This window comes from Accipiter gentilis, chromosome 31 (genome assembly GCF_929443795.1).
Source record: "Accipiter gentilis chromosome 31, bAccGen1.1, whole genome shotgun sequence".
In the NCBI taxonomy this organism is placed as follows: Eukaryota; Metazoa; Chordata; class Aves; order Accipitriformes; family Accipitridae; genus Astur; species Astur gentilis.
Window position 1 is genome coordinate 10,568,209 of NC_064910.1, and position 12,411 is coordinate 10,580,619.

General features: G+C 36.4%; 1 protein-coding gene across 6 annotated transcripts in view; it reads right to left on the reverse strand.

Annotated features, from left to right (window-relative positions):
- Positions 1 to 12,411, reverse strand: part of HERC2 (HECT and RLD domain containing E3 ubiquitin protein ligase 2) — a 116,575-nt gene that overhangs the window by 43,166 nt on the left and 60,998 nt on the right. For all 6 annotated transcript variants that reach the window (XM_049834041.1, XM_049834040.1, XM_049834042.1 and 3 more), the window contains 16 exons: positions 12,063 to 12,206; positions 11,145 to 11,287; positions 10,665 to 10,932; positions 10,363 to 10,505; positions 8,810 to 8,908; positions 8,546 to 8,714; positions 8,308 to 8,433; positions 7,434 to 7,542; positions 7,138 to 7,277; positions 5,273 to 5,463; positions 3,350 to 3,455; positions 3,086 to 3,177; positions 2,333 to 2,508; positions 1,761 to 1,872; positions 699 to 780; positions 456 to 599 (listed from right to left, as the gene is read on the reverse strand). In XM_049834041.1, the coding sequence (XP_049689998.1) occupies positions 456 to 599; positions 699 to 780; positions 1,761 to 1,872; positions 2,333 to 2,508; positions 3,086 to 3,177; positions 3,350 to 3,455; positions 5,273 to 5,463; positions 7,138 to 7,277; positions 7,434 to 7,542; positions 8,308 to 8,433; positions 8,546 to 8,714; positions 8,810 to 8,908; positions 10,363 to 10,505; positions 10,665 to 10,932; positions 11,145 to 11,287; positions 12,063 to 12,206 (2,244 nt within the window). The remainder of the gene's footprint in view (positions 1 to 455; positions 600 to 698; positions 781 to 1,760; positions 1,873 to 2,332; positions 2,509 to 3,085; positions 3,178 to 3,349; positions 3,456 to 5,272; positions 5,464 to 7,137; positions 7,278 to 7,433; positions 7,543 to 8,307; positions 8,434 to 8,545; positions 8,715 to 8,809; positions 8,909 to 10,362; positions 10,506 to 10,664; positions 10,933 to 11,144; positions 11,288 to 12,062; positions 12,207 to 12,411) is intronic.

The window sequence follows — 12,411 nt, forward strand, 5'->3', positions numbered from 1 at the left end:
ATGTTACTTATTTTCTTCAGAGTTTTTATGTGATTTAAAACACAGAAGTTTTGTGAGTAGGTTTCCCAGCACATTAAAAAAAAAAAAATCATTCAATTTGCTATTTTCAATGCTGCAAGAAAAAAAAGAAAAAGAAAACCACTATTTAGCAATATTCAAAAATCAAAACTCTTTCTTTGGATCAGACTACAAAACTATTCAGAAGTTACCAAATTTAACTTCCAGCAAGTAAGAAGCTAAATATGGTCCAACTACATAGGTGTTAATAACAGAACCATTACATTTAATCTGACATTTTATGCAACAGACAGAATTTAAAAACCTGTATTTATTTTTAAAAATTTAAAAAACATCAGATATGCTGAGACACCACAGCACCCAAGAAAATTGCAGAGTAACTATTTTCAGGCGTAATATGTTATGGTTATGTATATAAGAATAGCAATAGTAAGTACCTGAGTGAACAGCCACCTTCTTTACCACATAGTTACTGAGAGCTGTAATCTGGCGGGGAATAGGCACAGTTCCGCTAGATATTCCTAAACCCAACCTTCCATTTGTGGCTTCTCCACAGGCATATACTTTACCTTCTACAGTCACTAAAATGAAGAAAAAAAGTTTGAAACACCATTAATGTTTCACAGCTGGAAATCTGTTTCTGCCCTTAAATAATTGTATTTATTTTAAATATATATTACCTGCAAAAAGGCTTTTGGATCCTCCAGCTACTTGTACAACATTCAAGGCAGACAAGGTTTCTGAAAAGGAAGGGACCTTTATCTAGAGCAGACAGGAAAAAAAAAAAATCATTACAATACACTTTAAAGTTTTATACTTTAAAAAAAAGAGCTATTCTTAAGTGATAAAACCAGTTAATCTAATAGGTGCCTTTTTTTTATAAATATATGAAACACCCCATCTTATTCAGACACTTCACACATACCAGTTAATATATACCAGGTAAAAGACAGAAACCAAGAAAAAGCACTTAATACTGAAATCATGATAAATACAAAAACTGAGAAAAACCAAAACATTATATAAACAAAGACTGTCTTTAGTAAAGTTTTCTTGAGAAAACCAAAGAATATAGTAACAGTTAACTTTTTGTTTCTTGAAAAGCACTCTGTGGATACAATACTATACATTTTATTTACAGCATAAATTAAAGAAATGCTCTCAACATACTTTTCAGATTAATGATATCTTAAATTGATTAAACATTTGCCATGTACCTCCCATCTTGCACTGTATTAAAAAATATGTATAAATGGCTGCACACAGGGCTGAAATTCCTCTCAAATTACACTGAATTGTAATCAAATTACACCAAAAGATTAGAATTCAACTTCTTTTTTTTGGATGACTACACCAGCTCCTGGTACAAGTAATACATAAAAAAGTTCACCAATATCTTCATTTCATGTACACAACCGCAAAAGAAACAGAATATGTATAGAGTGCTACACGTTTTTAGAACAGTTAACTCACTATCATCTAAAAAAATGATTAAGTGGCTGCTAAAAATCAAACTGAATTTCAGAGTAACAACCGAAACGCAAATTTTCTCCAATTTTCCACTCAGCAGACATCTACATGTCTTAACAGTAAAAAGCCATTAAAACCTACTCTTTGTAACTTTTGATAATAAAGCGTAAAATTCTGATTAAATTTGAATTAATTTTGAGTTGTGTGAGACTCATACATTTTATTTTTAGCTGTTTCTGTTTTATACTGAAGTAGGAAAACAAAAAACATACCTTGGAACCTTTTAGCCCTCCCAGCTGGTCTTTGTCATTCAGTCCCCAAACAAAAACTTTGGTTCTTATTGTAGCTGCCGATTCGAGCCCAGCTGCCTTCTTCCTAACAAGACTGAACATATTGTGGAAAAAAAGTCAGTTTAGCAACCTGCATGCTATAACATAGGCATCTTTTTACTGTATTTACTGATTTTACAGTTTGGAATAGTCTCAAACTACACCACCACAGTTAATTGGTGGCTATAACAAATTAAAACAAACAAACAAAACCCAGAACATTTTGCTGAGCAGCGGTAAATATACACATGCCACATACCAAATATAAACACACCAGGTTTTTAGCTAGGTTTTCAACTCCAAGTATAACACAGAGGCAGACAAGTTGTACAAAATGCTACCATCTTACCAGTGCAATAACCTTAAAGAAGTTATTTATCAACAAATAACCTACTTATAATTCTGACAAAGATACTGATTTCTCTTTACTACAATTCAACCTAATTAAGTTGCTCCTCTTACAATAATCTTCTGAATTAGTAGGAATATGTAGGCATGCCCTTACAGTTACCTACCTCCCGGTGTTGGCTTTATCATCATCCTCTTCCTCATTATCAGAAGCAAGGAAAGGGACTGCAGCCAAATCTTCATCCTCTGCACGTATACGTCCCAGTATGCTGAGGCCATGTATTTTGCAATCAATTCCAGAGCTTCTGCACTGCTTGATTGCAATCTCAATATACCTGTGGTACTAAGAAGAAAAAAAACCCTAAATTGCTATCTTTTGCATCCTACATATCTTTATAAAACAGAAGAAAGAATTAGAACTTTTGCTTGACTTTGTCACCTTAACAGAATGAACCTGTAACTTCAGATATTTTGCTTTTCAGCCCCACATAACTCATATTTTAAGATAAACATATGGCCTTGTTAATTTGAGAGTGATTTCACTTCCAATCTTCTAAAAATTCATTATGTATTCCTCCTTGCTGTTACTGAAAAAGACCAGAACTACTATCCAAAATAAGCTCTATCACCCACCAAAATTATCCCCAAAATTAAGTTTATTGGGCTGTCTTCTTGGTTCACAGGTATAGTCATTTATGTTAAAAAAACTAAAGTATCTTTACTACTATGCCTATTATAGAGTTACACTCTGATTATGAAAAAACTTGTCAGGATAATTGACTTTACTAAACTGCCAGAAATAGTGCTAATTTAGAGGAAAAGTAAAATGCCATGCTTTAATAATCACAACAGTGCTTTTCATCTCTTGCAGCAAAACATTTTTCTGTTGCATACAAGAGTAATTCTCCAGCTTCACTTACTTCTATGCAATCACTGAGAAGAGGCACTGTGGTGTCTGTAGGATTTATATTGATTGTCTTTAGCTCTATAAGGTTATTTAAGGAATTCCCCCCTAGAAAACAAAACATGGAAAGAAAAACATTTTAAGATATGGGTTTTGTTTCATAAACAGGCACTATGCATGTTAAATAGATGACTATGTTAACTGAAACCAAATAAATACCTACTGTTGAATGTACACCAAAAAAAATATAATTCAGACTTCACAGAGAACATACACATACCTGAAACTACAACTAAAGAGGGCATGTAACTGCTGTCTGCAGGGTCCACTATCATCTTTAGTCTGTGAACAAGAACATCTGGAAAAATCTCCAAGCGAATCCAGTGCTAGGGGAAACACACAGAATTTCATTTTCAGATAGTACTTAGGACCACTGTATGGTTAACAAGAATAAATGTGTCCCGTTTTTGAAAAAAGCATGAAAAAAGTTTGTGAATGGTACACAACAGCTGCAATGCATGGGAACTGGGCAAAGGAAAAGGACCTCGTGAACTTCTCCAACCTCCAAATACAAGAGAAACAGTTGCAGCAAATTATTTATTTCACCCAAGACTAACACCACTGAGAAGACTGAGTAGGCATGATACCACTGGACGTCAAGAAATGGGACATGATATAAATCTTTGGTTACAGTCTGTAGACAGCCCAAAGGAAGGGTATTTGGGAATACTCTCAGCATGGCCATCAACAGAGCATCAAAACACACTGGAGAGAAGCCTAGCTGTAAATCCTGGTGCCTAGGCTGGCCACAAAGCAATGCTGCAGGACAATAAATCTAGTAAACCATAAACTAAGGAACAATGCTTTTTATAAATTATCTGGGCACAGGAGTTGAATGTACATTAAGCAAGCTTGCCGATGACACTAAACTAGGAAAAGCTGTGAACTCCCTCAAGGGCAGAGGCCTTACAGACAGATCTGGAGAGACTAGAGAGCTGGGAAATCACCAACCGTATGAAATTTAACAAGAGCAAGTGCCGGATTCTCCACCTGGAATGGCATAATCCTGCTTATACATACAAATTGGGGGACAAGAGGCTGGAGAACAGCCCTGCGGAAACAGATCTGGTGGTTTGGATTGATGACAAGTTGAATACAAGTCAACAGTGTGTGCTGGCAGCCAAAAGGGCCAACCGTGTCCTGGTGTGCGTCAAGCACAGCATAGCTAGCCAGTCAAGGGAGGCAATTATCCCACTCTGTGCTGCACTGGTACAGCCACACCATGAGTACTGCGTGGAGTTTTGGGTGCCTCAATAGAAGAAGGACATCAAACCATCAGAGGGTGTCCAGAGAAGGGCAACCAAGATGGTGAAAGGTCTCAAGGGCAGGACTTAGGAGGTCACTTGGTTTGTTCAGCTTGGAGAACAGCTTGGAGGGGTGACCTCACTGCCATCTACAACATCCTCGAGAGGGGCAGCGGAAGGGGAGGTGATCTCCTCTCTCTGTGACCAGTGATAGGACACAAGGAAATAGAATGAAGCTCGGTCAGGGGAAGTTCAGACTGGACATTAGGAAAAGGTTCTTTACTGAGAGGGTGGTAGGTCACTGGGAAAGGCTCCCCAGGGTAGTGGTCACAGCACCAAGCCTGTCAGAGCTCAAGGAACATCTAGAAGATGCTCTTAGTTATACGGTTTTGTTTTACGTAGTCCTGTGAGGAGCAGGGAGTTGGACTTGATGATCCTTATGAGTCCCTCACAACTCAAGATATTCAAGGATTCTATGTAAGTGAGGGAGAGCTTGGAGGCAGTTTTAGCTGGTGAGAGCATAGGTGCTTTTTGTATTGCAACAAACTCACTTAAGTAAAATATAATCAATGTGATTATTAAGAACAATTGTCACCAGTTATTATAGTGAAAAGACAACTGTAACCATAAAACCAACTACAGAATAGATAATTACCCTGTATTTCAAAAATCACACAAGTTCCTTATAATTCACAAGAAATAACTAGAAAGATGAACCACAGCTTTAAAAAAGTAGGCACATTTACTATGAAGAAACATAGTTTTGTATTTCAGATGTTTGTTTTTACTAGTCTTCTATCTTACTCAAAGGTAACAAACAAATATATTTCACTAAGGTAAATACTTATCCTCTTAAGAAGAAAGTATGCCAGAAAAAAACAGTTATGGCTTAAAGTTACCTTTCCTTGTGAGCCGGAAGACTGCCAACACTGCTCACTACCATCAATAAGACGTGAAGCCTGATTCACAGAGGATGAGACATTCAAATTCTTAACTATTCTTGACCAATCATCCAGTAACATTCCCCGCTGGCTACTATGCCGTCTCTTCAGCTGCCTTCCAGAACGCCCACAAAACACCGGAGACTGACCTGCATGGTTAAGTTAAACATTAAGCATGCACCTCTCAAAGAAAGTTGCTTACAGGTTTAATAAAATCAATGTGAAAGGAAATATAACAAATCAAAGATTTCAGGTATGTAGTCTAAAAGTACCATACAGAAGCATGTCACATAGGTATGGCAATACTACTCACGCTTAAAGGGCAAAGCTCAAGATTTTTATTTTTTAAGGAGTTTCAAACACTTTACCTGACTACAAGTTCTCATGCCTGTCATTTGGGACAGTCACACTTTCTATTCTTACACTTATGATTGATTTGTACCAAGAAACCAAGCATAATTTAGTAAAAAATTAACATTTAAAAATTAAGGAAAATCACTCTCTTCAGGAATGTAAGACACTAAGATTAATTCCTAAACTTGAACAATAAAACATCACAGGGGCATGTAATCTTTAAACTGACAGTATCCTTAAAAGACTAATATTCTTGAATAAATAAGCCATTTGAAAGAGTCCTTCCTTTTGAAATACAGATCAGGTTTATGATGATACTTACTTCAAAATACAGGCCCACAGCACATTAATTTTGTACACCACCATAGATAGGAAAAATAGGCAACCAACCCTCAACAAAAATCCTTTACAGAAAAATAGACATAGCTAAGTTACAACATTCAAAAATTCTGAATCGCGTTCAAGGATAAGGTGGTAGTGAGTTGTTGATTTCCTCCCTGCAAAAACCCACTTCTGCTTCCCTTCACTAATCTTTGTAGCTTCTAGAAAGACTGACTAAACTCCTCTACCCTATCCAGGGCAATGGGAAGGATTACAGATTCACAGCATACTAGCTGTACAACCATATTAACTGAATTATTAATGGAAAGTCATTCTTGCCCTTTAGACAAACCATCATATACATGCAATGCAGGTTCATGATTTCTAGCAGGGAATCAGTTTTATTCACTTTCCAAACCAATCAGACTGGCTACTTGTAAATATGAAGAGGTTTAGTCCAGAAGCCAGTATCACCTTGCAAATACTAGGGGCGAGATGGATTTTTAGACAAGTGGTGAGAAAAGCGACAAAAGCTAGTGTCAGGTAAGTTCTGCATAACAACACAAAACCCAAAAGTATTGGAGTTAAAATGTCCGCACCTATTCTTGCCCTAGAAAGAAAAAATTCTCATTATGAGTCTTCCCCTTTCTTACCACACCTCTCTGGAGCCTCCACATCATGAAGGAAATGAGGAAACAGCCATCACACACTGATAGGTAAAACTGCTGAATAGCAACTGAGGCATAAGAAGGTGTCTTACGCATTTCAAGCTGCACCTGCTGTCATAAGGATTCCATTCACCTACATTTAGGTCGACAGCAAAAAGCAGGAGGATTAAAGGACTACAGATTTTACTCTTGGTGTAGCTGAAAACACCATTCTGACAGAAAGAGTTACTGTCACGTAGCTGTATTTTTTAAACTTTTTTAACTCTATGAAGAAAGCTTAAGGGTTGATGTTTTGGTGTAGCCCACCACGTTCCATTTTAGCCGTGCTACTATCTGCTAAAAATGTTTTGCTGTCTAGAGGGTCAGTCTGAACACTAATTTCATTATGTTAAGCAGTTGAAATTTAAAACTTTTTTTTTTTTTAACCAAATTCAATGCATTTTAAATTAATCTAAGAAACACTTAGATTCTGAAACTTACCTGGCTCATTTATTCTGCCAAAAGTATGTCGGGTGTTATGCTTCCTGGTTTTAAAACAGGTTTCACAGAAGTCAAAATCATCACAGTTTCTGCATTTGAATCTAGGCCCATTGATAGGAAACATCTGACAGCCATCACACCTGATATCACAAAAGAACGAGTAAATATATTTCTAGCAGTTTTCATGGTATAAGTTAATTGTAACACAAGTCAAGATAGTATTTGTAACACCAATCAAGACAGTAAGGCTAAAGGATAACCCATATACATTAAGAAAAATGTAAATCATCATTTACGTGACTCCAGGATGAATGCTGGGGACCAGTTCCATTTCCGACAACAAGCCAGTCCAATGAGACTGCTGAGGAAAGTCTACAATGACATCTTTTCCATTAGCACTAAAAGCTGTGACAGAAACACACAGAAAATACAATGTGTTGCAAATCTCTATAAAATGAAGCAGAAACCGCCCTGTGCAACATCAGAGTAGAAACATGTAATAAAAGTTACTTTCAAAAGTAATCTTTTATTTTACTGGAACTATGTATTAACCTTATCAGATAGCCTGGGCAGATGGAAAGGGAGTTCTAAAGATTTTTTAAAGATACATATTATTCTATTAAAATTCCTTGACTCTGATTTTTTTCATGTATTTTTCTTTACACAGTTCCCAAAGGGAGACAGTACTTCTAAGCAAAAACATAGTATGACCAAAATCTGTACCTCTTCAAATAATCTACGTCTCACAGATTACTTCTGTAACACCCTTTACAGCTTGACACTAGTGCACCCCACTTTCTCCTCACTTCCACAGGAAGTCTTCAACTTAGATTTACTTCTTAAAGGAGAACCACTTGTGGTTCATCCAAAGTATAAATAAGAACTACAACAGGAAGCTGCACAGATTCTTAAAGACCTTTTCTGTATGTGAATGGAATGGCTCAAAAAGCAGATGAACACACTAACAAAATGGGCTGCCACAGAGTACATGTCTATAAATTTGTCACAGAAATCAAATGCATTCTATGCTCTCTTATCATTATGCAATATTCCACAGAACAGCGTGATCTGTAAGTGTGCCTAGAAGATTCTCTCCTTAAACACTGCAGAAAGTCTGTGTGGTTTCCAGTTTTATTAACCTCCCCATGCCCCATTTTGAACATACAGTACCTTTGACAACTCCCACGCTTCGGTGAGTAACTGATCCCCATTTGTATTTGGGTGTAGCAACAGAGCTTTTCACACGCACTTTGTCACCTATCTTGATATGAGAGGCAGAACTCTGCGGTGGGAATCCTAGCAGTTGCAAGAATAAATGCATGATGAGTGCACTTTTCCCTTCCAAAAATAAAACTCCCTTAGTGTATCATTCAGTTTTTTATTAAAAAGCAGTTAGCAGTGAACTTACCTAAAAGCTCAACATGAATATATCTGACCCAGTAAGTACCACCCTTTTGTTGCCAATCACACTGTACGTTCAGGTCATGCAATCCATCTCGATCCAATTTAATAACTTTGCCTACATCTCCTTCACAAACCTCCTCATAGGTTCTGCAGCACCTAACCATCATCCCCACCTAGGGAAAAAGGACAATAGAATGTCATAGCTATGCAAAGACTTTTGTACCAGCAGGAATGTAATTTAAATATAGCTTTTGAACATCATGCTTACCTGAATATTCTCCCTCACATACACCGCATAGTCATCATTACTTAAGAAATCAGCTCGTTTCTTATAGGTCTGGCTCTCTGTTACAACAGCACCACTTGACTGGGAAAAAATAAAAAAAAAAAAAAAAATAAAAAAAAAAAAAAAACATGTAACAGTTACAAAATTTGTTTTCAATTCAGATAAATAAAATTGTTAGCAGAGACTGAAGATAACCCAACAAAACCAAACACATGTAATATCCAAGTTGCATGCCAAAATGGGAAAAATCTTCAACAGGTCGACTTACTACAGGGCTAACATTTATGATCTACTTTATAAACTAAAGTTTAGTTTCCAAAATGACTTGCCAAGGAACATAGCTGCAAATTTTCAAAACGTGTGAAACAAGCTGCAAATTGCTTTTATGAAATCTGCTTGCCAAAGAGTATTAGAACAAAGAGGATTTGTGAGTAATCTACTTAGCCTTGCAGATACACATTCACATTTCACTTCTTAGGTTACTTGTTTGGAGAGGAAAAAAACCAAAGAACAAGTGGTGAATGGTAATCTCCTACCTAAAGTACGCTATTATTGTTTTATTATGTACTACAATGGGATTTAAAGTATTCCCTTAGAAAAACAAGCTGACAAAAAAGACAAGATTGTAGTTATCAGAAATTATTCCTTTCAAGATTAAGTTAAAAAATTTTAAGAGAACTATTGCATTCCAGCTGTAACAAGAATGTTCAGAAAACTTTGCTCTGTTTTGAGCATTAATGTTTTTTTCATTTGAGGTAATATATGGCACATTTTCTTAATGCAATACTGATAAAGGTATTGGAACTCAATATCTAGTTAATATCTTTCAAAATATAATGCATTTCTTTAAACTACAAAATCCTACATGTGCCAGAAAACTCAATAAAACTCCTTTAAAAAAAAAAAGAATAAAAATATGGAGCCTATTTCATTTTATTCACAAATCCTTACTGAAACAGTTCTGGAAAGTCAACAGAAGACCAATATAAATTCACGTTAAATCCATCACACTCAATAGGCATTGTAAAGGTCATTTCATCACCAATAAGTGAAAATAGTTTTTATAAGGAAAAAGTTAAGTTACTTCATTGAGATCTTCTTGCCATTTATTTACCAACTCCTCAGTCATTCCTTGTAGCTAACATATGTTAGTTTTTTTAGACCAAAAGAAGGCAGGTGGGGAAAAAAAAAAAAAAACAAAAAAACTTAAAAAGGAGTCCTTTACAATTTTTATACTATAGCATTAACTATTTTTGATGAAACTGAGACCAACTATCAAGGATACTTACAGCTACCACTAGTGAAACATCTTCCTGCATTTCACTCTTCCCCTGTACTACTCATACATAAATATTTATAGATTATTCTTGAGTTCTTTTACAACATGCCTTAGAAATATATGGCAAACTTGGTCCCTGTTACTGTCTTGAAAGCTTGGGACAGCAGAATGTCCTTATACTCCAACCAAGTTCATAAAAGGAAAGGATTACAAAACCCAGCTAGCATGACTTAGGTTTTAGTAAGTTAATACTTACGACAGGGCAAGCGGCTTCAGCTTCTTCCACCTCCTCTGCTATTTCCTCGTCTGAATATTCATCAGAGATAGTATCAGCATCAGAGAGATCCGTAATTTGAACATCAGGGTGATCCAACAACCAGCCAACCAAGGCTTCCACTCCTAATACAGAAAACAAAGTCTGTCTCTAAGGGATTCTCTGACATTCTTAAGATAGTATCCAAAATGAGAAATAAGAATTGCTCCCTTCTAAGTAGCATTTTAATATGCTTGCAACTTTCCTTCTCCTTCTAACATCATTAAATTAACTAAATGAAATACCTGGTAATCCAGAAGCACTTCCAGAGGTTCCGGACAGAGATTTTAGTGCAAATTCTATGTTTTTCCTAGGAAATCCCATTTCCATAAGTTGAACTACAATGGGGAGGGGTGGAATTGGAGATTGCTTGCGTTTCTTCACTTTTGTGGGTCGAATATGTTGCACTGTGATGGGTGTTGTAGCTTCACTAGAGCTGCAGTCTTCAAACACTGGAGTTGAAGGATGTGTAGACTCTACTGCCAGATACTGGCATACTGCCAAAGCAGCAGCCTAAATGAGAAAAAAATAAATCAGTCCAAGTAAAACAAGCATATTTAGTACAGGGTTTTGTGTGTGTGCCTGAAATTAAAGGTTATTTGCCAAAAAGGGTTCAGTGTCAACTTTTTTTTTGTTTTTAGACCTATACCTTAACAACTTTCAACTGGAATGTGAATAAGAAAAACTTAATTATTAGGTTACTTAGCAGAAAACACAGACTCTACCTCAAGCTCTTGTTTGTCAAATATTGCTTTCACAGGTGATGGTTGCGTAGCAGCTGTCAAAAGTTGCTGTAAAAGTATCATGGGAGGCTGAGGTCCTTCAGGAGACATATCTCCTATGTCAGGAGAGGCAACTGCTCCATCCTCTTGAAAAAAAAACATTATTTTAACCAAAACCATGTAATATAAGTCAGTCAGGAGACTTACTCTGGAGCGTATTGGTTCATTGAACATATTATTATTTCTCCCATATTTCTTCTCCACAGGAATCATGCGTGTAAGATTAAATCACATGTGCCACAATCTCCGTACAAAAAAGCAAATGAGACATTTGTACATAAACAATAGTTTTACTAAAATACACCTAGAACATGTCTAGCAGAAACTACTAAGTGACAGTGAATTTGCAGAAGTATCTTCTGAGTTCACCTTTTTCCAGTAAGATTATTATAAAGAGGTCCTTCCAGGATAAACCACTTTATATAGACAACCAACAATCTCATTGATCCCCAAAACCATGATGCATACTTTCTGGATTGAGTCGTTTCTCCCTCTAATACACCTCTTGGGAAGAGCTCCCTATAAGTATTCACTGCCTCTTCAAAAGAGTATACCTTTTTTGAACCAACTGGCTTACAATTCTGCAACTTTTATTTTGATATTGTATTTTTGTTGGCATAAACATTCATGTTTCCTAGATCTTTACTGTGGCTATCTCAGGAAAGTGTTCTCACTCTACATTTAACTCCAACAAAAGGAAATTCTCACATACTTATAAGGTTAAAACATTCCTGAATTTTAATTTTAGTCTTTAGTGAGCAAACCTAATTTCTGCTCCCCAGCTGCCATTAGCAAGTGTTACAGTCATGAACTCTACCACCTAAACAAACAGCAGCACACTCAGGTTGCATTTCACAATACCTGCAGGATTTAATGCACACTCCTGAACAGCTGGCTGAGATAAGATCTGCCTTAGTGTATCCTGGTGAGAAAGCAGAGCTCGGCCTGCTTTCAGTATGTACAGCTTTAATTGCTGGCATCGCAGTAGATCCAAATCCACTTGACCTGTCAGAAATATCAAGCAGCTATTAGTGCTAGGAATCTCTTGTATTAGAGAAGAAAGGCTATCATTCATATAACCTCAGTGCAAAAATCAGTTTACATCTTAATTCACTGTGTGAAAGCCTGTGAAATACTGATGATGTGAGATAGTTTGAATAGCACCTGGATAAAAAGTCTGCATACATTCTATGACCCACGATATTAAAAA